A 25,942-nucleotide genomic window follows, 5' to 3' on the forward strand; every position below is an offset into this window, starting at 1 on the left:
GTCTGACCGGGCGTCGTGCATGCTTGGCCAGGGCCAGCATGCTCCGAATTTTCTGTCGTAGAACCCGTCGATGCTGTGTAGTTCTTCGCAGTCGTGGGCACCTGGATTTCCCTAGTTCAATCGCTCGGTCAATCAGTGTGCCTCTGGTGTCAAACGAGGGGGAGCTCTATTGTGGGAGTGGCTCTTGCGGCCGTCCCGTGTCTGCTTTGAAGAAGTCTGTGATCCGTCTTTGAGACTGTCTAGCCTCGCCATTCATCAGGCTATCTCTGTGTCTGCGCAGCTCGAGTAAGAACAAACCCAGACATCTCTGATCTTCGTATCCCATGACTCTTGCGAGTGGTCCAAAACCCTCTCTGAACAGGCAGTGGAAGCGACCTCGTATCTCGTAGTAGATGGGGCAGCGGCATGTATAGTGTAGCTCTGTTTCAGGTTCCGTGTTACACAAGGGGCATGTCCTGTCCTCTGCTGGTACTCCGCTGTACCTCCCAGTCTCAATCCGCAAATGGTGAGAAGATGTGCGTAACTGGCCAATAGCACAGCGTATCCCATGAGACAAGTGGGTATCCATGTATCTGGGTCTCGCCACAAAACCATCTTCCGTAAGCTGGAGAAGGTGGTCTCTGTAGAAAGCCATCTTCGTGCCCAATTCCTGTGCTGGTTGTATCCATGTCCTCCTGGTGTCTAGCTGGGTTAGGTCTTGGCGGATGAGCCTGACTGTGTAAGAGTGAGAGATGGTGCATCCAGTGAGTAATGGAATGGTGGCAGCCTGTCTATGCTGAACCTGTGTGCCCGAAACCATGATGTCATCTCCCCATACCAGCATGTTGTATCTCCTTGTATGGCTAACTGTCGAGAGGATTCAAGTGCTATGCGAGCATATCTGTCTCTAGGAAGCTCCCATGTGCGGTTTATGAAGGAGACTGATCTGGTGAGCGCCTCCACCACTAGTGGGGGGGCCGCTAGCTCTGCTCAGATAATGGCACGTGGTACTGATGCCTTGGCTCTAATGAGCCGCGAGATCATAGAGACTAGAGGTTTCTCCATGTTCCCCCATCCGTCTGAGCGACCCGGCCTCCCGTGGTGATCCAGTGAAGGTCCCCATATCTCGGTTCCATAGAGCAGTGCTGAAGCCACCAAGGTGTCAAAGAGCCAAAGCTTCGTCCGGGGGTCCTGAAATTGAACCTGCGAACAGATCCTCTCCAATCTACCCAATGTTGCGTGGGCTCTAGTAAGTCTGGTCTCTGCTGCTCTTTTGAGTGAGAATGCAGGTCCGCTAAAAACCACTCCAAGGTAAGTGTAAGCGTCTGTGTACTCCACAGTCTCCTGGCCGTATGTGAATGTAGGTGCTGACCGCCTGATCCACTGTGGGGTGGTGTTAAACACCATAACCTTGGTTTTACCCAGGTTGACAGACAAACCACTTTCGTGTGTAAACTTGTGCAAAGCATCCAATTGACGTTGCATTCCCTCTGGGGATTCGGAGATCAACACTATGTCATCAGCATATAACAAAAGTGGAATCCATGTCCCTGCCAACTGAGCACCTTTATCCCCATCGCTATCAATGTAGTCAGAAACCTCATCCACATACATACCGAAAAGGGTAGGAGAGAGCGGGTAGCCCTGCTCTACCCCAATATTGAAGTGAACCGGTGTAGAAAGTCCCTCCGGGGTGCGTACATGCCCTACTACTGATTTGTACAATGCCATGATTCCCCAAATGAGTTCTGTGGGTACTCCCATTTCCTGTAATCTGCGCATCAGTCTAGCTCTGGGTACTGTGTCGAAAGCTTTGCGGAAGTCCACAAAGCTACAATAGATCCGTCTCCCATGAGATCTGCCTTCCTCGATGATGGCCCTGAGTGTTAGGATATGGTCAAGAGTAGAGAAGCCTCTCCTGAATCCTGCCTGCCCAGTTGCACGTATTCCTTCCCTCTCTGCCCATCTACTCAGTTGTTGCTCAAGAATGGATGCATACAACCGTGCCAGTGTGTGCCCAATCATAATAGTGTGATAATTCCCAGACTCCATGGGGTCTCCTGATTTGAAGATAGGTACGATCGTAGATAGGCTCCAAGTGTCCGGTAGGCCCTCACACATGGCCCGGTTAAACATAACTGCTAGGAGCTCTGCTAGTAGGTCTTTGGCATGCATGAAATGCTCAGCGACTAGGCCATCATGATCATATGCTCTCCCAATCTTCATCCTGTCAATAGCTTTCTTCACCATCTCAGCGGTGAAAAAGCCACATGCATGTGGGCATGGATCGGGGGGGTGTGGGAGGGGCGGCTGTCCAGGTACTGTGTACAAAGATGATGCGTACTGACCCCATGTCTCTGTGGAGGAAATAGCCGCGGGGGGGGGGGGGGGGACTGCTCATGAAAGAGCCGCCACGCCTCACGCGAGTCCTGACTCAAGAATAGCTGATATAGATCCTTGCTCGAGTCGAGCCAAAAAAGCCCTCTTCTTTCGCCGCACCAAGCGTCGGAAGTCAATTTGTGATTGTTTGTGAGTGACGTCTCCCAACAGCACCTCCCTCTGAAGTCTGGCTCTAGTCTGGCGGCACTCCTCGTCCTACCGGTTGTTCTGAGGCATGCTCCCCGATCGGGGGCTCTGCTAAGGTTGGGTGTGTGGGTAGGCTTCTGCTGCTGCCTCATGTAGTGTCTGTGTCAGTATAGTAGTTAGCTCCTCCAGAGGTCGCCCCGGGTCCTCAGTGCATAGGCGTCTGTAGATTCCGTCCATGTATACAGAATCCGTCTCCCGTGTGAATGTGTAGCGAGTAGGGGTTGCTACTCATGGCCTGTGTGCTACACTGAATTGGAAGGAGATGGTCATTGACACCAGAGCATGATCCACTGCCACCCCGACCGGTCTGGGCCCAATTGTGAGATCCTGGATACTGGAGATGAGATTCGGCTGTGCCATGACATAGTCCACTGTGCTGGCTCCATGTCTGTGTGGGAAGCATGTAAATCCTCCCGCTGCAGGAAATCTCTGTAGGCCGTTCAAGATGGCCAATCCATGTGCAGTGCCCATGTCTATCAGGTGTCGCCCATACGCAGTATATTCCATATCGTGTGATATTCTGGAAAGGCCCGTCTCTTCAACATCTAGTTCTCTTAGCATCTCCTTTGAAGTATCATAAAACACTGCCTGGTGATGGGCAGTCCTAGCATTGAAGTCCCCTAGGATGATAATGTCACCGTCCCTAGAGAACTCCCATATGTCATCATCCAAAATAGAGAAAGGGGACTGTCCTTTGGGTGATGCATAAACTGATGTACTCGGGGGAAAGTAGAAAATAGCTACATAGAGGTATCTGCCTGTCTCTGCTTTCAGTCTCACCCACATGTACCTAGCCTGCTCGTCCCTGCGGGCTATATGTATCAATGGCTGCAGATCCTCTCTAAATAACACTGCCACTCCTCCCGAGCCCCGCCCTCTGTGCTCTGAGCGTGTCTCCTGTCTATAGGCTATCTCCGACCTGTATCCGTTGATGTGAGGCATGGATTGCCCAGGGGCATGGTGTGTCTCAGAGTAAAAGATGATGTCTCTTCCAGTAAAGCTATCCTCAAAAGCCCCCACATCAAGACGCATAGATCCATTGCAGTTCCAGGCAGCTACTTTGAGTGTGGTCCCATGAGTCTCGCACCGTCATGTGGAGCGTCGCTCTAGTATCACCACTTTCCCGTCTCGGTAAAAAGCGATCTTGCCTTTTCCCCTTGCCGCTCTAATCTCCGGCATTACTTCCTGCATATGAGCAATCTGCGAGAGGGTGAGATCATCCCCGAATGCCAGTCTCTTTGAGAGTTGGTGAGAGAGAGAGAGCTCTATGTGTGTGTGTGCTCTGCCGACAACACCTTCAATAGGGAGCGCTACCCTTATTATGCAAAAACGTGAGTTCCTTGCCAGATGGCACTTAGGAGAGAGAGAAGGCTCACAAAAATTGCCAACGCTGGTCTCTTTCTAAATTTCACACTACTTGCTGATTTTTTAGTCTTATTTTAATGCTATAAGAATTGACCATGTTCAGATTGGCAACCACTCATTTTATAGGTTTTAAACCTTAAACTTAATAACGAGCGCTAAAACACGGGTTTGTGACCGATTTGGAGCATTATTAACTGGAGGCGAGATTGTTGTAGTAGCTTCATTCGCGTTTCCTTGTCCTTGAATGTAAGGATACATTGTTTTGGTGGCACTGGTTTGTTCGTATCGTTGATCCAAGAGATAGAATCAGGCTCAATGTGAATTGGTTGGAGAATATCATTGAGCTTGGTGATGGCTTCTTCGAGTGTGTCTTCCTCGGTGCACCATGGGGAGTTGAGCCCTCCAATCCTGACCTTCAATCCAAGAGACTCTTGCAGTCGGTTTTCTTGTAATGCTTTTTGTATTTGAGTGTCAAGCTGCTTGTGTGTTACCTCATGCATTTGTTTTTGTACTGCCACAACAATTTCGGTGAGGGAAGCTTCCACCTTCTAGGCTTTTGCAAGTAGATCTTGACTCTCGGCTTCCTTTGTTTCCTCAAGCAACTGCAGGCGTTGCTTAAGCGACTTGTTCTCCTTGATTAGCTCTTGGATTGCGCCTCTAGGATTGTGATCCGTGTATCTTGGCGAGCAAAGGGGTCTTTTCTTGGGGCAGCTTCCATCGCAAGAAAGCTCTTGCGGTTGTGGGCCGGGGTACTAGGAGAAGACATGGTCCGGCGGATGCAAGTTTGCACCCACTGTTAACGTTGGCCACTGGGGACCTTGTGAACAATCCCTAGGGTTTCACCCCACCAAAAATGCAAAGTTAACCTTCGGGTTGCCAAAATCCCTTGAGTAGCAAGTGGCGCGCAAGAACCAGAACTATGCAGCAGATGCGGTAGTCGACCACAGTCGCTCCAGAATTGAGTTGTTGACGTGCTCCACAGTCGCTTCACAGTTGAAGTGCTCTGTAGAGCTGCACGGCCTCTGTGTGCTGAATGAGGCGAGGTGTGTCGCAGGCTATTGAACCGAGTCGAGGTGTGTGTGTTGTAAGCTGTCAGCCTGAGGCGATCGCAGGCTGTCGAACTGAGGCAAGGGGCAAGGTTAAGTTCCTAACGCCCTCCCAAGGGCTGCCCTCGCCCAAGGGGGGACATTGGTAGCACAGGGCGAAAGCTAGGGCAGAAGTTGCTTGAGAGAGAGAGAGAGAGAGAGAGAGAGAGAGAGAGAGAGAGAGATGAAATGAAATGAAATGTTATATTAACGTCTTCAAAAGGCCATAGTGACCTATGAGACCAGAAAGTTACAAGGTGGTGGATCTGATACAAAGTCAGAGTAACGAAAGTAACCTAACAAGAGTACAAAACAAAGATATATACTATGGGGTCTAGGTTGGTCGATGTGAGCTAAGCAAAAGACTAAGCAAAAATGGGCAGTTTATTACAAAAAATGTAGCATCGATCGTTGGCGAATCTCATCAATTTCCTCCATGGTTAGTAGTCTGATCGGGCGTCGTGCATGCCTGGCCAGCGTGCTCGGAATCTTTTGACGTAGCCTCCGTCGGTGCTGTGTAGTCCTTCGCAGTCGTGGGCGCCTGGATTTCCCCAGTTCAATCGCTCGGTCGATCAATGTGCCGCTGGTGTGAGACGAGGGGGAGCTCTGCTGTGGGAGTGGCTCTTGTGGCTGTCCTGTGTCTGCTGTGAAGAGAGAGAGAGAGAGAGAGAGAGAGAGAGAGAGAGAGAGAGAGAGAGTTCTATTATCGTCCTCGGAGGTCAAATATGACCTATGTGACCAAATGAACATGTCACGTGGTGTGAGTGGAGGTCATAAGTGACTCTCGATGCTCAAAAATGACTGAAATGAGCGTCACAATAGAGAGTCGTCATCGTGGTTGGGAGAGGAAGGTATGTAGGGAGAGCTCATGGCTGGAATATATGGGGAAAAGAGGACCTAATGTGGTCAAAAGCTGAGCACTCAAGTAGTGTGTGGTACTCACTCTCTCGCACTTGACGAGGGCATAAGGTGCAAAGTCGATAAGACTCCTCGCTAGTGCCCCAACGTCCTGTCTCGCAGCGTAGAGAATGGGAGCTAAGACGAATGGAGGCAATGGTGCGGATCGCACTCAACAGGATGGGCTCAAGGATGTAGGAATGGGTTCAGTTACCTCGTTTGGAGAAGAAGAGAGATTTGTAGTTTGAAGCAATGTGTGTGGTGTAATGGCTGAAGCGAGAACCTGCGGATTTGTCCCAAGCCGTGATACATTGGCGTTGTAAGAAGGCCTCATTAACTTGGGAGTCGATCAATGCATCCTTGACCAAGTGATATACATCCCATCTTCCAAACCATTTCTTGATGTCAAGCATCCACCCCGAACGTAGTATTTTGCTCTTGCATGTCTTTTGGACCTTTTGACTTGCTTCATATGCGATTCTAGGAAGTCGATACAAAGGGCTACGTGGTGTCTTAAGCATGTACTCCACAACCCTTTGCATGCCCAAGACCTCAATGGGAAGCGATCCGGACTCAAGAAGTAAGAGGATGTAGGGTGTTTCTGTCTTGACTTGGAGAAAGTGGGCGAGAAAGCGCTTTTGGACATTCTCAGACTCTCTCCAAGTAGACTTCCCGATGTTACCATCCCACACCTCCACTCCATAAAGAAGGCTGAAGCACCGGCGTCACCAATGTGTCAAAGAGGTACTTTTTGAGAGCCCAACACTTGATCTCTCCAGCATTGCACATGTTCTCAAATGCACCCTCTTTCCGGCTTCCAATCGACCCATTGCGCAATCCTTCCATTTATGATTGGATGGAACCTCAAGGCCAAGGTACTTGAAGCTATCTACCACTTCAAGTTGCTCATTGTTGTATACAATGCATGGATTTTCGTCATTGAGGGTCTTTACAAGCATAACCTTGGTTTTGGATCCATTCACGATCAGCCCGCTATGTAGGCAAAAGCGTTCCAAGACACTCATAAGCTTTTGTGCATCTTTTAAGAATCTAAGGTATGTGCCAAGAGCACTAGATCATCGGCATAAAGCAAAAGCATGATCACTGCATTTCCAATCTTAACTTCTATGCCTTCTTGTTGCATAAAATCAAGAACCATGCATTCCAATTCATCAATGAGTAGTCCAAAGAGGGTTGGGGAACGTGGGCATCCTTGTTTGACACCAATGGTGCTTGCAAAAATTTCTGAAATTCCATCTCCCATACGTAGTCGACAAATCACTTTTTGGATATTGAAATGTTATATTAACATCTTCAAAAGGCCAAAATGACCTATGAGACGAGAGCGTTACAATGTGGTGGATCCGATACAAAGTCAGAGTAACAAAATGAAATGACAAAATGATAAAATATAAATACTATGAAATCCTAAGCTGGTAGGTGTGAACTAAGCAGCTAGCCGGGATAGCTAAATCTTAAGTCACAAGAGATCCAGCATTGGTCGCTGGCGGATCTCATCAATCTCCTCCACGGTCAGCATTTTGATCGGGCCTCGTGTATGTCGGCCAAAAGTGATCCGAATCCTTTGATGTAGCCTCCGTCGATGCTGTGTAGTCCTCCGCAGTCGTGGGCGTCTGGATCTCCCCAACTCAGTCGCTCGGTCGACCAGTGTGCCTTTGGTGTGAGGCGACAAGATCTGCTGTGGTAGTAGCTCGTCCGGGTGTCCAGTGTTTGTGCTAAAGAAGTCTGTGATGTGTCTCTGAGACTGGTTGGCCTCTCCTCTCATCTAGCTCTCACTGTGTTTGCGCAGCTCGAACAGAAACAAACCCAGGCATCTCTGATCCTCGTACTTCATGACTTTGGAGAGTGGTCCAAAGCCCTCTCTGAACAAGCAGTGGAAGCAACCTCGTATCTTGTAGTAGACGGGGCAGTGGCATGTGTAGTGTAACTCTGTCTCAGGCTCCATGTCACACAGGGGGGCATGTCCTGGTATCTGCTGGTACTCCGCTATATCTCCCAGTCTCGATCCGCAGCTGGTGTGAAGATGTTCGTATCTGGCCAATAGCACACCGTATCCCATGAGACAAGTGGGTGTCCATGTATCTGGGCCTCGGCACAAAACCGTCCGCCGTAAGGTGGAGAAGATGCTCTCTGTAGAAAGCCATCTTCGTGCCCAACTCCTGTGCTGGCTGTATCCATGTCCTCCTGGTGTCCAGTTGAGTCAGATCTTGGCGGATGATCCTGGTGATCTCGGACTGTGTAAGAGTCAAGCAGGGTGCATCTAGTGAGTACTGGAAAGGGGGAAATCTGTCTATACTGAACCCATGCGCCTGAAACCATGATGTTATCTCCCCATACCAACATGTTGTATCTCCCTGCATGGCTAACTGTCCAGAGCACTCAAGTGCAAGGCGGGCGTATCTGTCTCTGGGAAGTTCCCACATGCGGTGTATGAAGGAGACAGATCTGGTGAGTGCCTCAACCACTAGTGGGGGGCAGCTAGCTCTGCTCGGATAATGGCACGTGGTACTGAAGCCTTGGCTCTAATGAGCCGTGAGATCATAGAGACCAGGGGCTTCTCCATGTCCCCCCATCCATCAGTGCGACCTGTCCTCCCGTGATGATCCAATGAAGGCCCCTAGATCTTAGCTCCATAGAGCAATGCAGAAGCCACCAAAGTGTCATAGAGCCAGAGCTTCGTCCGAGGCTCTTGAAACTGAACGTGTGAACACATCCTCCCCAATCTACCCAATGCCGAATGGGCTGTGGTCAATCTAGCCTCTGCTGCTCTCCTCAATGAAAATGCTGGTCCACTAAAAACCACTCCAAGGTAAGTGTAAGCATCTGTATACTCCACCGCCTCTTGGCTGTATGTGAATGCGGGCGCTGACCTCCTAATCCACTGTGGGGTGGTATTAAATACCATGACCTTGGTTTTACCAAGGTTGACAAACAAACCACTTTCATGGGCAAACCTATGCAAAGCATCCGAGTGACGTTGCATTCCCTCCGGAGAGTCAAAGATCAACACAATATCATCAACATATAACAATAGCGGAATCCATGTCCCTGCCAGCGGTGCACCTCTATCCCCATCTCTCTCAATGTAGTTAGAAACCTCATCCACATACATACCAAATAGAGTAGGAGAGAGCGGGCAGTCCTGCTTCACCCCAATAGTGGAGTGAACCTGTGTAGATAGACCCTCTGAGGTGCGTACATGCCCTACTACTAATCCGTACAATGCCATGATCCCCAAATGAGCTCTGTGGGTACTCCCATCTCCTGTAATCTGCACATCAATCTAGCTCTGGGTACTGTGTTAAATGCTTTGCGAAAGTCCACAAAGCTACAATAAATCCGTCTCCCACGGGATCTGCCCTCCTCGATGATGGCCCTGAGTGTCAAGATATGGTCAAGAGTAGAAAAACCTCTCCTGAACCCTACCTGCGTAGCTGCACGTACTTCCTCTCTCTCTACCCATCTACACAATCGCTGCTCAAGAATGGATGCGTACAACCGTGCCAATGTATGTCCAATCATGATTGTGCGATAATTCCCAGGCTCCATAGGGTCTCTTGATTTGAAGATAGGTACAATCGTAGATAGGCTCCAAGTATCAGGCAAGCCCTCACACATGGCACGGTTAAACATGACTGCTAGAAGCTTTGCTAGTAGATCTCTGGCATGCATGAAATGCTCAGCCACCAGTCCTCATCCTGTCAATGGCCTTCTTCACCATCTCAACGGTGAAAAAAGCACATGTGTGTGGGCATGGATCATGAGGGACGGCTGTCCAGAAATTGTGTACAAAGACGATGCGTACTGACCCCAAGTCTCTCTAGAGGTAATGGCAGGGGGGGGGGGAGACAGCTCATGAAAGAGCCGCCATGCCTCACGTGAGTCCTGACTCAAGAATAGCTGGTAGAGATCCTACTCTAGTCGAGCCAAAAATGCCCTCTTCTTCCGCCACACTAGGCGTCGGAAGTCAATCTGTGACTGTCTGTGAGTGGTATCCCCCAAAAGCACTTCCCTCTGAAGTCTAGCTCTAGTCTGGTGGCATTCCTCATCATACCAGCTGTTCTGAGGCATGCTCCCAGAACGGTGTCTATGCTCAGGCTAGGTGTGTGGGGTATGTCTCTGTTGCTGCATCATGTAATGTCTGTGTCAGTATAGTAGTAAGCTCCTCCAGAGGTCGCCCTAGCTCCTCAGTGCATAGGCATCTGTAGATCCCATCTATGTATACAGGATCCGTCTCCGGCGTGAAGGTGTAGCGAGTAGGGGTTGCTACTCGTGGACCGTGTGCTACACTGAACTGGAAAGAGACGGTTAGCGACACAATAGCATGATCCACTGCCACCCCAAGAGGTCTTGGCCCAACTATGAGATCCTAGATACTAGAGATGAGGCTTGGTTGTGCCATGACATAATCCACTGTGCTGGCTCCATGTCTGTGTGGAAAGCATGTGAAACCTCCCACAGCGGGAAATCTCTGTAGGCCATTGAAGATGGCCAATCCATGTGCAGTCCCCATGTCTATCAAGTGCCGTCCATACTCAGTATGTTTCCCATCCTGTGATGGTCTGGATAGACCCGTGTCTGCAACATCCAGCTCTCTATTCATCTCCTCTGTAGTATCATAAAATATTGTCTGATGATGGGCAGTCCTAGCATTGAAGTCCCCTAGAATGATAATGTCACCATCTCTAGAGAATTCCCATATGTCATCATCCAAAATAGAGAAGGGGGATTGTCCTCTGGGTGGTGCATATACTGATGTACTCGGGGGAAAGTAGCAAATAGCAATGTAAAGATATCTGTCAGTCTCTGCTCTCAATCTCACCCACATGTACCTAGCTTGCTCATCCTTGCGAGCTATATGTATCAATGGCTGCAACTCCTCCTTGAATAACACTGCTACTCCTCCTGAGCCCCGCCCTCTGTGCTCCGAATGCGTCTCCTGTCTACAGGCTATCTCCCATCTGTATCCACTAATGTGAGGCAGAGACTACCCAGGGGCTTGATGTGTCTCAGAGTAGAAGATGATCTCTCCCCACTAAAACTCTCCTCAAAAGCACCCACATCAAGACGCATAGATCCATTACAATTCCATGTAGCAACTTTGAGTGTGGTCCCATAGGTCCCACACCGTCATGTGGAGCGTGGCTCCAATATCACCACTCTTCCATCTCGGTAAAAAGCAATCTTACCTTTTTCCCTTGCGGCTCTAATCTCTGGCATTACCTCTTGCATATGGGCGACCTGTGAGTGGGTAAGGTCATCCCCAAGAAAGATGCCCATCTTCTTAAGAGTTCGTCTCTTCTTCAAAAAGTCCGCTTCCATGGAGGGAAAACGAAGGATAAGTGCCCTTTCTTTCGAGGTTTCCCCCTTGCTCCCACTTTTCTTGTTGCCCACTCTCCAAGCTCTTGAGCGCATCGGCTCATGAATTCCCATCAAAGCCATGAGTTCTTTTACCTCTTCGTCTACATTATCTTTGTCTTTAAGGCTGCAAATTCTCACATGTAGAGAGCGTACACGTCTGCTTTGCTCCTCTTCTAGTGTCAGGTTGATAATAGTGGGTGTGGATGTTGTTTCCTTACTTTTCCCTTTCTGGCAACCTCAATCCATTTCTCAGCCTCATGTGCTTTCTGTTAAGTCTTCGTGATAACGTCCACCCAAGAGGTCGTCATTTCTTTATGTTGTTCTTCCCGCTCTTTGATGGCTCGCACTTGCTCTTTAATTGTGTTGAGTTCTTCTATTACAGAGGGTTGTAATTCTCCCTCTTCTAGCGTGTTTCGTGATCGTGCGAGCTCCTTCTTGAGTGACGCAATCTCTTCGTCTTGGGCCGTCACACGATCTCCCATTGTAGTGATCTTGCTTTCTTGGGCCAAAACGCGATTTTCGAGCAGTTTTATTGTCCCTAATAGGTGGCGGTTGATCTTGTTAATGGTCTCCCGACCATTTCTTCTTTGCACTTTTGGACTGCATCTTCTAAGGGGTCGGGCTTGTCATTGTGCTTCCTCATGTTTGGTCGTTGCTAACAAATGAGACGAAATTTTGCGGCAGAAGGAGACCTACACGGCGCAGGCACCCGGGCTTTCACATTATGCATACATGGCGTACATATCTGCAATTTCTGCAAATTACAACCAAGCCCCGCTTTATTCAATTTCTGCAATTTCTACCAGTTCTGCAATTTTTTGAAATTCTGCATTCTGAAATCTGCTATTTTCTGCTATTTCCTGAAAATCTGCACTGAAAAAATTCTGCCAATTTCTGACTGCACGCTGTACCTGCACGCCGGGGGGGGGGGGGGGGGGGGGGGGGGTGGTGTTGTAAGGGGGAGCGTGTAGGGCTGTAGGGGCAGCGCAAGGGTGGGGGCGGAATTGCAGGGCAGCACTAGAGAGGGAGGGAGAGAGAGAGCGCAAGGGGGAGGCGGGGGGCTGTAGGAGCAGCGCGAGGGTGGGGGCAGGATTGCAGAGAGAGAGAGAGAGAGAGAGAGAGAGAGAGAGAGAGAGAGAGAAATGAAATGAAATGTTATATTAACGTCTTGAAAAGGCCAAAGTGACCTATGAGACCAGAAAGTTACAATGTGGTGGATTTGACACAAAGTCAGAGCAACAAACTAACTAACAACATAACAAAAACAAAACAAAACAAAAAATACTAGAGAGAGAGAGAGAGAGAGAGAGAGAGAGAGAGAGAGAGAGAGAGAGAGAGAGAGAGAGAGAGATGAAATGAAATGAAATGTTATATTAACGTCTTCAAAAGGCCAAAATGACCTATGAGACCAATCTGTTACAAAATAGTGAATCTGATACCATGTCTGGGTACAAAAGCACTAGAACAAAACTACTACTGCTATAGGCTGGAACTGTGTGGATGTGACAACTGATACAATAGGTTCCGAGTAAACTGGATGTAACAATGTGTGAAACAATGACAAAATGGGGAGAGAGAGAGAGAGAGAGAGAGAAATGAAATGTTATATTAACGTCTTCAAAAGGCCATAATGACCTATGAAACCCAAAAGTTTCAAAGTGGTGGATCTGATACAAAGTCAGAGTAACAAAATAACCTAACAACAGTACAAAACAAAGATATATACTATGGGGTCCTAAGTTGGTCGATGTGAGCCAAGCAAAAAACTAAGCAAAAAATGGGCGGCTTGTTGGGATAGCTGAATCACAAGAGATCTAGCATCGGTCGTTGGCGAATCTCATCAATTTCCTCCATGGTTAGTAGTCTGACCGGGCGTCCTGCGTGCCTGGCCAACGTGCTCCGAATTTTCTGTCGTAGCCTCCGTCGATGCTGTGTAGTTCTTTGCAGTCGTGGGTGCCTGGATTTCCCCAGTTCAATTGCTCGGTCAATTAGTGTGCCTCTGGTGTGAGACGAGGGGGAGCTCTGCTGTGGGAGTGGCTCTTACGGCTGTCCCGTGTCTGCTCTGAAGAAGTCTGTGATCCGTCTTTGAGACTCGCTAGCCTCGCCATTCATTAGGCTATCTCTGTGTCTGTGCAGCTCGAGCAAGATTAAACCCAGGCATCTTTGATCTTCGTATCCCATGACTCTTGAGAGTGGTCCAAAACCCTCTCTGAACAAGCAATGGAAGCGGCCTCGTATCTCGTAGTAGACGGGGCAGCGGCATGTATAGTGTAGCTCGGTCTTAGGTTCCATGTTACACAAGGGGCATGTCCTGTCCTCTGTTGGTACTCCGCTGTATCTCCCAGTCTCAATCCGCAACTGGTGAGAAGATGTGCGTAATTGGCCAATAGCACATCGTATCCCATGAGACAAGTGGGTATCCATGTATCTGGGTCTCGCCACAAACCTATCTTCCGTAAGCTGGAGAAGGTGGTCTCTGTAGAAAGCCATCTTCGTGCCCAATTCCTGTGCTGGTTGTATCCATGTCCTCCTAGTGTCTAGCTGGGTCAGGTCTTGGCGGATGAGTTTGGTGATCTCTGACTGTGTAAGAGTGAGAGATGGTGCATCCAATGAGTAATGGAATGGTGGCAGCCTGTCTATGCTGAACCCATGTGCCTGAAACCATGATGTCATCTCTCCATACGAGCATGTTGTATCTCCTTGTATGGCTAACTGTCGAGAGGATTCAAGTGCTATGCGAGCATATCTGTCTCTAGGAAGTTCCCATGTGCGGTTTATGAAGGAGACTGATCTGGTGAGCGCTTCCACCACAAGTGGGGGGGCCGCTAGCTTTGCTCGGATAATGGCCCGTGGTACTGATGCCTTGGCTCTAATGAGCCGCGAGATCATAGAGACGAGAGGTTTCTCCATGTTCCCCCATCTGTCTGAGCGACCCGGCCTCCCGTGGTGATCCAGTGAAGGTCCCCATATCTCGGTTCCATAGAGCAATGCTGAAGCCACCAAGGTGTCGCCAGAGCTTCGTTTGGGGCTCCTGAAACTGAACCTACGAACACATCCTCTCCAATCTACCCAATGCTGCGTGGGCTCTAGTAAGTCTGGTCTCTGCTGCTCTTTTGAGTGAGAATGCAGGTCCTTAAAAACCACTCCAAGGTAAGTGTAAGCGTCTGTGTACTCCACAGTCTCCTGGCCGTATGTGAATGTAGGTGCTGACCTCCTGATCCACTGTGGGGTGGTATTAAACACCATAACCTTGGTTTTACCCAGGTTGACAGACAAACCACTTTCGTGGGCAAATGTATGCAAAGCATCCAACGGATGTTGCATTCCCTCTGGGGATTCTGAGATCAACACTATGTCATCAGCATATAACAAAAGTGGAATCCATGTCCCTGCCAACTGAGCACCTTTATCCCCATCGCTGTCAATGTAGTCAGAAACCTCATCCACATACATACCGAAAAGAGTAGGAGAGAGCGGGCAGCCCTGCTTCACCCCAATAGTGGAGTGAACCGGTGTAGAAAGTCCCTCCGGGGTGCGTACATGCCCTACCACTGATCTGTACAATGCCATGATCCCCCAAATGAGTTCTGTGGGTACTCCCATTTCTTGTAATCTGCGCATCAGTCTAGCTCTGGGTACTGTGTCGAAAGCTTTGCGGAAGTCCACAAAGCTACAATAGATCCGTCTCCCATGAGATCTGCCTTCCTCGATGATGGCCCTAAGTGTTAGGATATGGTCAAGAGTAGAGAAGCCTCTCCTGAATCCTGCCTGCCCAGTTGCACGTATTCCTTCCCTCTCTGCCCATCTACTCAGCTGTTGCTCAAGAATGGATGCATACAATCGTGCGAGTGTGTGCCCAATCATAATAGTGCGATAATTTCTAGGCTCCATGGGGTCTCCTGATTTGAAGATAGGTACGATCGTAGATAGGCTCCAAGTGTCCGGTAGGCCCTCACACATGGCACGGTTAAACATAACTGCTAGAAGCTCTGCTAGTAGGTCTTTGGCATGCATGAAATGCTCAGCGACTAGGCCATCATGATCATATGCTCTCCCAGTCTTCATCCTGTCAATAGCTTTCTTCACCATCTCAGCGGGCGGTGAAAAAGACACATGCGTGTGGACATGGATCGGGGGGGTTGGGGAGGGGCGGCTGTCCAGGTACTGTGTACAAAGATGATGCGTACTGACCCCAGGTCTCTGTGGAGGAAATAGCAGAGGGGGGGGACTGCTCATGAAAGAGCTGCCACGCCTCACGCGAGTCCAGACTCAAGAATAGCTGATATAGATCCTGCTCGAGTCGAGCCAAAAAAGCCCTCTTCTTTCGCCGCACGAGGAGTCGAAAGTCAATTCGTGACTGTCTGTGAGTGACGTCCCCCAACAGCACCTCCCTCTGAAGTCTGGCTCTAGTCTGGCGGCACTCCTCATCGTACCAGGTGTTCTGAGGCATGCTCCCTGATCGGCGGCTCTGCTCAGGCTGGGTGTGTGGGTATGCTTCTGATGTTGCCTCATGTAATGTCTGTGTCATTATAGTAGTTAGCTCCTCCAGAGTCGCCCCGGGTCCTTAGTGCATAGGCGTCTGTAGATTCGGTCCATGTATACAGAGTCCGTCTCCCGTGTGAATGTGTAGCGAGTAGGGGCTGCTACTCGTGGCATTGGATCATGCTCTGGTGTCGATGACCATCTCCTTCCAGTTTAGTGTAGCACACAGGTGCTACACTAAACTGGAAGGAGATGGTCATCGACACCAGAGCATGATCCACTGCCACCCCGACCGGTCTGGGCCCAACTGTGAGATCCTAGATACTAGAGATGAGGTTCGGCCGTGCCATGACATAGTCCACTGTGCTGGCTCCATGTCTGTGTGGGAAGCATGTAAAACCTCCCGCAGCAAGAAATCTCTGTAGGCCGTTCAAGATGGCCAATCCATGTGCAGTGCCCATGTCTATCAGGTGTCGCCCATACTCAGTATATTCCACATCGTGTGATAGTTTGGAAAGGCCCGTCTCTACAACATCCAGCTCTCTTAGCATCTCCTCTGAAGTATCATAAAACACTGCCTGGTGATGGGCAGTCCTAGCATTGAAGTCCCCTAGGATGATAATGTCACCGTCCCTAGAGAACTCCCATATGTCATCATCCAATATAGAGAAAGGGGACTGTCCTTTGGGTGATGCATAAACTGATGTACTCGAGGGAAGGTAGCAAATAGCTAGATAGAGGTATCTGCCTGTCTCTGCTTTCAGTCTCACCTACATGTACCTAGCCTGCTCGTCCCTGCGGACTATATGTATCAGTAGCTGCATACCCTCTCTAAATAACACCGCCACTCCCCCCGAGCCCCGCCCTCTGTGCTCTGAGCGTGTCTCCTGTCTGTAGGCTGTCTCCCACCTGTATCCACTGATGTGAGGCATGGATTGCCCCGGGGCGTGGTGTGTCTCAGAGTAAAAGATGATGTCTCTTCCAATAAAGCTATCCTCAAAAGCACCCACATCAAGACGCATAGATCCATTGTAGTTCCAGGCAGCTACTTTGAGTGTGGTCCCATAGGTCTCACACAGTCATGTGGAGCGTCGCTCTAGTATTACCACTTTTCCGTCTCGGTAAAAAGCGATCTTGCCTTTTCCCCTTGCCGCTCTAATCTCCGGCATTACTTCATGCATATGAGCGATCTGTGAGAGGGTGAGATCATCCCCGAGAAAGATGCCAGTCTCTTTAAGAGTTGGTCTTTTCTTCAAGAATGACTTCTTTGCTTCCATGGAGGGAAAACGGAGGATGAGTGCTCTTTCTTTTGAGGTTTCTCCACTGCTTCCATTTTTCTTTATGTTGCCCACTCTCCATGCCCTTGTGTGTGTCGGCTCATGAATCCCCATCAAGGCTGTGAGTTCTTTTACTTCTTCGTCCACATTGCCTTTGTCTTTAAGACCGCAAATTCTCACATGTAAAGGGCGCACCCTTCTCCTCTGCTCCTCCTCTAGTGTCTGATTAATGATGTTGTTGGGTGTGGACGTGGGCGTTATCTCCTTGCCTTTTCCTTTCTTGGCCACCTTGATCCATTTCTCGGCTTCGTCCGCCTTCTGTTGAGTTTTGGTAAGAACATCCACCCAAGAAGTCGTCATTTCTTTGTGCTGCTCTTCTCCCTCTTTGATGGCCCGTACTTGCTCCTTGATCGTGTTGATTTCTTCGATTACTGAGGGTTGCAGTTCGCCTTCTTCCAGTGTGTTTCTTGATCGTGCTTTGGCGAGATCTTTCTTGAGTGACGCGATCTCTTCCTCTTGGGTCGTCACTCGGTCTTCCAGTGTGCTTATCTTGCTCTCTTGGATCAGCACGCGTCCTTCGAGCATGTTTATTGTGCCCCAGAGATTGCGGTTCATCTTGGTAATGATCTCCGTCATTTCCTCTTTGCACTTTGTAATGGGATCCTCTAGAGGGTCGGCTTTATCGTTCATCTTTCTCATGTTTGATCGCCGTCTGCCAAGGAGTCACTAAACGTGTGCACCCCCCTTGGCGACGGGTGCGGTAGCTGAGCGAGTGGGGGAGAGTGGGACGGTACGGCAAGGGAGGGGGAGTGATAAAGACGATAAAGAAAGGGGGGGGGGGGGGGGGGGGTACCAAAAGGAAGGGAAAATAAAATGATATATTAACGTCTTCACACGGCCAAATTGACCTATGAGACCAAGCTAAAACAACATATAGCGTGTTTGATACCATGTTTGAAATAAATAAATAAATAATTTTTTTTGACTTCCTACGCGTAGAAGAGGGGGGGGGGAAGGGGGGGGGGACACGCTACGCATAGAAGAGCCTTTGGGGACATGCTATGCGTAGAGGAAGGGGTGGGGGCGGGGTTGCCAAGGCAGTACGGGGGGAGGTGGCAGCGCAGGAGCAGGGCGCGAGCGAGCAGGGGACGGGGGGAGCCGGACAGCGGAGCAGTGAGTGGCGCAGCAGCGTGCGGGGCTGAAGACGGGCAGAGCAGCTCGCAGGGCCAGGGGAGCGCGAGGTGCGGGAGCAGCAGGGGAGTGGAGGGGCAGCAGCAGGGGAGCGCGAGGAGAGAGACTCTCCATGCTGATAACAAAGTGCTCTTACAAGTGACCAAGGGTGGTCCGGCATAGATCTGACATGCCCCAATGGATAGACCAGAGGTACACACAAATGCGACTGCTACTGCCACTTGCTCCTGCACACGAGACCACTGAGACGGTCTCCACATGGGCTGCCCTAGCCTCTTGAGAAAGCGAGGCTCTGGCGGGATCTCTCTTGGCAAGAAGGCTGACCTGGAGGGAGAAGAAATAGGATGGATGCCCTATGGTGTGGCTGCCCCTTGGAGAACATGGATCTCCTCCTCCCGTATGCCTGCACCAAGATGGAGGTGCTCTCCATTTGCAAGATCATGGCACCTTCAAGCATCTACCCTGAGAGAAAAAAACACAAGGGTGATCCCCTGCTGCCCATCAACCTGCGGTTGTCCTGCCCTTGTGCTAGTGACCGCCGCTTGATGGGATGCAAAAACACTAGGGTCTGCTGCTGAAAAACGCCAGCAAAGCTGCCCTGCCACTGCCCATTGTTCTACCCTAGGGCTGGCCCCAAGGGGCACCCTGCAGCCAAGACCTGTGCACACACTACCCCTGTGGTACCTCTGCCCTCTCCTATATACCCCCATAAGTCCAGGTCGGCCAGCCATCAAGCTGCCCCACGACCTCATAAATAGGGGGAAATGTGGAGAGCAAGCACCGGAAGCCCTCAAGGGCTATGGGAAAATTCTGGCAAGGTTGGGGGAAAATTCTTGCAGGAGTTTGCTAGTCATGAAACCAAGCCAAAACCCAAGGCTAAACATGGCTAAACACATCTCGACATGAGAAAACCTCCTCACAGTGGCCAGCCACAGCCACAAAACAGCCCTCACTCCCTAACACCTGTCCGTGGGAGAAACTGGGACCGGCTGGGCGAATCCTGAGAGATGCCAAAACTCTTTAACACCTGTGCGTATGGTCTACTGTGCAGTTTGTGCCCTGCTATGTTGGGTAGGTGTTTGCACAGGTTTTGTCTCTTGGGGCTCAATTTGTTGGCTGCTACAGTTCCTGGGCTCTCACCTTACTTTTGAGGAGGGAGAGGATCCTGTTTTCCTTTTGAGTTACCGTTTGGGGTGCTATCAAGTCTCACCCTTGCGAACTGATCATTACTGTAGTTGCAGTCACCTTGTGGATGGTTTGGAAGGCTAGATGCTTACATGTTATTGGTGGTCAGCCTTCTACCTCTGCGGATACACTTAGTGGCATCTGGACTGAGTTAGTCAGCCAGCTCCTCCAGGGCAGCAGAGGAGCACCGCCATACTTTCTTGAGATGATGGCTACTTTCCTTACCGTGTCACAGGGCCAGATTATTTAGCCTTATTCTCCACGGCCCTGGTTCATTCTCCTCTACTCCTACAGACCACCGTGAGCTTGGAGTCCTCGTACATGTGTTTTCATTTGTATGGCTCCTTGAGGACAGGCTGACCCGAGCATCTTCAAGGACCCACAGTACTCAGTAATACAGACCTATTCTTTTACAGAAAAAATAAGATAAAAAAATCACCCATACAAGCGCAGGATATATCATTGGTAGGATACAATCAATCATGAGGATGTTATTGAAGCTCAGACTGACCTCGGCCAAATGTAGCGAAACCACCTAGTCCAGCACTAGTAGCAGGAACCAAAATGATATGAAAGAGCTTTTCAAGTTCACTTTTACGTTAAAACATCACTAATTGAGTTCGTCATGTGTAGGTGATGATTAATGGGGATCAGGCTTTTCAAGTTTACTTTTACGTTATACATAGCTGATTGGGTTCTTCACGTGCAGGTGATGATTACTGGGGATCAGGCATTAACAGCATGCCATGTAGCAAGTCAAGTGCACATATTATGCAGTAAGGTGCTGATTTTGACATTGAAGAAGGAGACTGGAGTTTTTGAGTGGCTTTCCCCTGATGAGAAGGAACAACTGCCTTTCAAGTATAGTGAACCTTAAGTATCTACTATATTGATTGTGATGCATTATTTTTCTACCTTGCTCATACATGATGAATCCGCAGGGATGAGGAGGTTCCATTGCTATCAGGAACTTATGATCTCTGTATCACAGGAGATATTATAGCAACACTACAAAGAACTGGAGCATTGCAATTGGTCATTCCTTTCGTGAAGGTGTGTGCTCGGCTCTTTATATAAGATTGTTAGGAAAAGTATTTTAGCTTATTCCATAAAAAGGAAGCTAGGGTTGCAATTTTCTTCCATAGCATGTCTAACAATGCATATCCATATGCCTAGAGAAATTATAGCTTTGGGGGAATGAGTAGAAAAGATAGATGCATAAGCCTGTAGCTCTTGCATACAGTAAAAGCCCAGAGCTATTTTAGTATGTAGTTCTGATCACACTGAGGATATTGGGAAGGTTTTGAAATGGGACATGTCACATACTGCAGTTCCTTGGCTGTGAATTCCAAGTCATTAACGCAATTGTTGATGTATATACAAACTGCTGCTACCAGCGGTGCATGTCTGAGTGTGTGCAAGCTTCTTCTATCTCAGGTATTTGCGAGAGTGAGTCCAGACCAAAAAGAGCTTATACTAACAACACTGAAATCTGTTGGGCGTACCACAATGATGTGTGGTGATGGCACAAATGATGTGGGAGCTTTAAAGCAAGTAAGAACATGCTGCTTCAGTCAGGTTTTTCAAATGGGAGTGTTATTCTCATGCATATCATCGTTTTGGAGCTTTTTTGTAGTCGCATGTGGGAATTGCTCTTTTAAATGCCCTGCCACCAGCAGGGCTTCCAACTTCCGAGTCCCCATCAAAGCAATCCTCATCATCTGCTGTCAGTGGTGAGGTTTCCTTTAAGTTTCGCCATCTTTTTACATACGTCTGTTCTTTGAGGTGCTTTCATGTTTCTTTTTGGGTTCTTTTTTGGGTTTTGTAGGAAAGACAATTAAGGTGAAAAAGTCAAAAAGTAGCAGTGGTGGCCCTACAGGCATCGCGGGCCCATTGTCAAGCGAAACTTCTTCAAACAAGGTACTGAATAGGCCTGTCAAAGTTGGCTCCAGTTCGATCAATCCGCAAGGCAATCACCAGCTTACTCCCGCAGAAAGGCAAAAATTGAAGTTGAAGAAACTAATGGATGAGATGGGGGAGGAAGGTGATGGCAGATCAGCTCCTGTTGTGAAACTTGGGGATGCTTCCATGGCTTCTCCCTTCACTGCTAAGCATTCTTCAGTACAGCCCACAGTTGACATCATTCGTCAAGGAAGAAGCACTTTGGTGACCACTGTGCAGATGTTTAAGATTCTTGGGCTCAACTGCCTCGCTACAGCCTATGTGCTAAGCGTGATGTACTTGGATGGAGTGAAGCTTGGGGATAAACAAGCTACTATAAGTGGGGTGTTTACAGCAGCTTTCTTTCTCTTTATCTCCCATGCACGTCCGCTAACCACGTTGTCAGCTGAGCGACCACACAGCCATATCTTTTGTGCATATGTCTTTTTGTCCTTGCTGGGACAGTTTGCCATTCACATTACTTTTCTGATCGCAATGACAAGAGCGGCTGAGGAGTACATGCCTGAAGAGTGCATCGAGCCTGACTCTGAATTTGAGCCCAATCTTGTGAATACGGTCTCCTACATGGCCAACATGATGATTCAGGTTGCTACATTTGCAGTCAATTATATGGGCCACCCTTTCAATCAAAGTATCAGGGAGAACAAGGCATTCTCCTATGCTCTTAGCTTTGCTGCGATTTTTTTCACAGTAATTACTTCTGACCTGTTTCGGGGCTTGAATGACTGGTTGAGACTGGTTCCACTTCCACAACCATTTGGACACAAGCTTCTCCTATCAGCAATTGTGATGATGATTAGTTGTTACATTTGGGAGCACATGCTTCGAAGGCTATTCCCTGGCAAGATGCCGGATTGGAAACGCAGGCTGCACCGAACTATTGGCAAAGATGTAAGTTTCAAGAAGGATGAGTAGCATAGCAGGGATGTTTGGAAGGTACCTTTCTATTGGATGGATGTTGCGTGCGGTAAATCTATTGATATCCCTCTGAAGCAGGCTGTTGTTAATGGGGATATAGCATCATCCGAGGTATATGTATTCATTCAGGCTGATTCTTTCAATGGAAACAGATCAGTGTCATCCATGAAATTCCCACCTCCGGCACAAGAGGCCTTGATATAGAGTCTGCAAAAGTAGACGCGCATTGGACGATAGCATAAGAGTTTCTGTGCTTGGGCTCATTAGTCCAAAGGATTGTTTTGAGAGTGTCATTGGTAATTCTCGACGTAAGATTGAAATTTTGTAGAGATGGCTAACAGCTGTTTTATGGGGTGTCTAGCCCAGCATACCAGAACAGTTTGTCAATCACTTGAAAAGGATCACTTTTTAGAATGTCATGCAAGGCTGTGAACATGTAATTTTTGACTCGAAATAATTTTGTCAGAGCTGTATTAATAATAGCATACATCTGTTATTCTGTCAGTCCACCTGTGGATTCATACATTTTAACAACTGCGCTCTATGAGGTATTGAGGTGATGCTCTGGGTGCGTCGTGTATATGCCCTTCTATACAGAAAGAACATTAGTGAGAATGTGGAGTTTATTTTTATGAAAATTTATTAAAATACTTATGAAAATTGTGAAATTCCCGAAATACTCAAACTTCTAAAATTCCTATAGCAACCCTTAAAATTTCCAAGATGACTGATATTTTCCAAAACACCCCCCGTTTGTCACAAAAACCACCACCAAAGACCTCTTTCTTTGCAGCTCTTTTGTAGGAAGCTTGGTTTTTTCTTGATAGGCAAGGATGAAACTGATGGTATTGTAGACTCTGTAAGGATGAAATTATTTATTATTTCTAGAGACAAATGACTCTGTTGTGAGCTCAGTGATTTTGTTTTAAGACGATTTTCGTTTCTTAGAAACACTAAGTGGCAGCAACCGGTAGCACATTTGTACTTGACCCCCAATTTATTTTTTTCCTGACTCATCTCTCCTTATTTCTCATCATGCCAACTTTTTCGGGGCATGCTCCCAGTTCGTCGTCGATGCTCTCTGTGAGTGTGTCGGCATGCCTCTGCTGTTACATCATGCAATGTCCTTGTCAATCTCTAGGTGAGATCCTCTAGTGGTCGTCTCGGCTCCTCTGTGCACATATCATCTATGAATCCCGTAAACTCCAAAGTGAGTGTAACAAGTAGGTGCAAATACTCTTGCCACCTGGAGAAGTGCACGGTCGTGTACTATACTAACAAGTCTAGGGCCAATTGTAAGTCTTAAATAGAAGGTATAAAGCTGGGCTGAGTCATGACACAGTCAACCATCCGCAAAAAAGAAGTGAAACCATCCACTTGGGAATTTTTCTAGGCCATTAAGTATGGCCAATCCATGTGCAATCCCCATATGTATCATGTATCTCCCATATTTTGTGTGTTCCTCATTGTGGGAACATGAGAGAGAGAGAGAGAGAGAGAGAGAGAGAGAGATTTCCACAACTTAGAATGCTTTCTAACTATTGGCATTGAGAATGTGGCCAAAGCAAAACAGGATACAATGGCACTACTTATAGGTCACAGACTACTAAACATTGGAAGAAGAGGGGCTACCTTGCCTAGCTGGAGCAGGATCTATACCAGTTATTTTTGAGTCAAGATTCTAGTGAGTCATGGAGACTTTTTCATGAGAATTCCCCACCCCTGCTATTGCCTCCATTGAGACTTGGGGTGAGTACGTAGCTTCTCTCTACACAATCTCAGGATAACCACCTTTAACATATCCTTCATAGCCATGCCCATAAACATGCACTTTCTTTATTGGTGAGATCGTAAAGAAAGCTACTGATAGAATGAGGACTAGGGGTGCATATGATCATGATCGCTTGGTGGCAGAGCACTTTATACATTGAGCCATGTGTGCTCCTTGATTCTTGGAGTAGGTCCACTATTGTGCCTATCTTCAATGCAAGAAATCTTATGGAACCTGGGAACTATCACACTATCACGATTTGGATACACATTAGCTAAGTTGTATGCATCCATTCTTGAGCAGCAGTTGAGTAGATGGGCACAAAGAGAGGGCATACAAGCACCATGACAATCATGTTTCAAGAGTGGGTTTTCTACTCTGAACCATATATTGATATTCGAGAGCTATTATTAATGAGGGAAAATCACAAAGGAGGATTTCTTATAGCTCTGTGGATTTTTGCAAAGGTTTCGATACAATTCCAGAGCCAGATTGATGCGCAGACTATAGGAGATGGGGATGCCCACAAAGCTGATTTGGGGGGACAAGGCTTTATACAAAATAGGAATGGGGCATGCTTGGACTCATGAGGGGATATCTGAGTCGGTTCACTCCACTATTGGGATGAAACAAGGTTGCCCACTCTCCCCTACTCTTTTTGGTATGTATATGAATGAGCTTTCAGATTACATAAAGAGTGAGGGTGATAGAGGAGCACAACTAGTAGGGACATGGATTCATTGTTAATATATGCTGATGATATTGTGTTAATTTTTGACTCCCCAGAGGGAATGCTACGTCACTTGGATACCCTACACATTTTTGCTCAGGATAGTGGCTTGTCGATGAGACTTGGCAAGACCAAGATCATGGTGTTTAACACCACACCATAGTGGGTCAGGGGGTCAGCACCCACCTTTACCTATGGTCAGACGATGGAGTATACAAATGTATACACTTATCATGGGGTAGTATTTAGTGGCCCAACGTTTTCCTTGAGGAGAGCAATCGACTAGACTGACTATAGCGTATGTAGCTTTGGAGAGATTAGAGGGGATGAGGTCGTAGGTTCAGTTCCAAGAACCTTGAAGGAAGCTTTGGCTTTTTGATACTTTGATGACTCAATCTATGCTTTATGGAGTGCAAATATGGGGGCCTTGTGTATCTTGTAGCACTGAGGGATGGAGATGTATGGAAAGGTTGTTGATTTCTATGATATCTCGGATGATTAGAGTCAAAGCTTTAGTACCACATGATATTATTCAGGTAGAGCTAGTTGCCACCCCCATTGGTGGTAGAGGCATTTAGTAGATCACTCTCCTTTATACATAGTCTCAGGGACTTGCCTAGAGATAGATGACTGAGTAGCCTTGGAGTCCTCCCGTCAGCTAGCATCACAAGGAGATACATATTGCTGGTATGCACAGATGACATCTTGGTTTCAGTTACATGGTTTCGGTATGGACAGACTTTCTAGTACTCCTTGTCTCTCACACAAACGGAGATCACCATAATCATCAGGGCACGAAGATGGCTTTCTACAGAGAGCATCTTTTCCAGCTTACAAAGGATGGGTTTGTAACAAGACCTAGCTACATGGACACTCATTTATCTCATGGGATGCAATGTGCTATTGGTCAGATGCGCACATCTTCACACCATCCTCGAGATTGAGACTCATAGGATGGAGCCAAAGACACAGCTACAGTACATATGCCATTATCCAGTGTACTACGAGATATGGGGCCATTTTCACTTTCTCTAAAGAGAGGGTTATGGACTATTTTTAAACCCTCTTTGTGTCTGCGCATATCTAAAAGATAAAAACAAAGGCATCTCTGATCGTGGTATCGCATAAGTCG

The 25,942-nt window shown here is 48.0% G+C and overlaps 1 protein-coding gene across 1 annotated transcript in view; it reads left to right on the plus strand.

Annotated features, from left to right (window-relative positions):
* PDR2 (phosphate deficiency response 2) overlaps nt 1-22,816 on the plus strand; it is a 61,202-nt gene extending 38,386 nt beyond the window's left edge. The window contains exons 18-22 of the mRNA XM_086485693.1: nt 20,139-20,290; nt 20,371-20,482; nt 20,867-20,983; nt 21,066-21,162; nt 21,258-22,816. Of these exons, the coding sequence (XP_086341819.1) occupies nt 20,139-20,290; nt 20,371-20,482; nt 20,867-20,983; nt 21,066-21,162; nt 21,258-22,306 (1,527 nt within the window). The 3' untranslated portion in view covers nt 22,307-22,816. The remainder of the gene's footprint in view (nt 1-20,138; nt 20,291-20,370; nt 20,483-20,866; nt 20,984-21,065; nt 21,163-21,257) is intronic.
* The last annotated feature ends 3,126 nt before the right edge of the window (nt 22,817-25,942 follow it).

This window comes from Adiantum capillus-veneris, chromosome 16 (genome assembly GCF_014529385.1).
Source record: "Adiantum capillus-veneris isolate H3 chromosome 16, ASM1452938v2, whole genome shotgun sequence".
NCBI lineage: Eukaryota > Viridiplantae > Streptophyta > Polypodiopsida > Polypodiales > Pteridaceae > Adiantum > Adiantum capillus-veneris.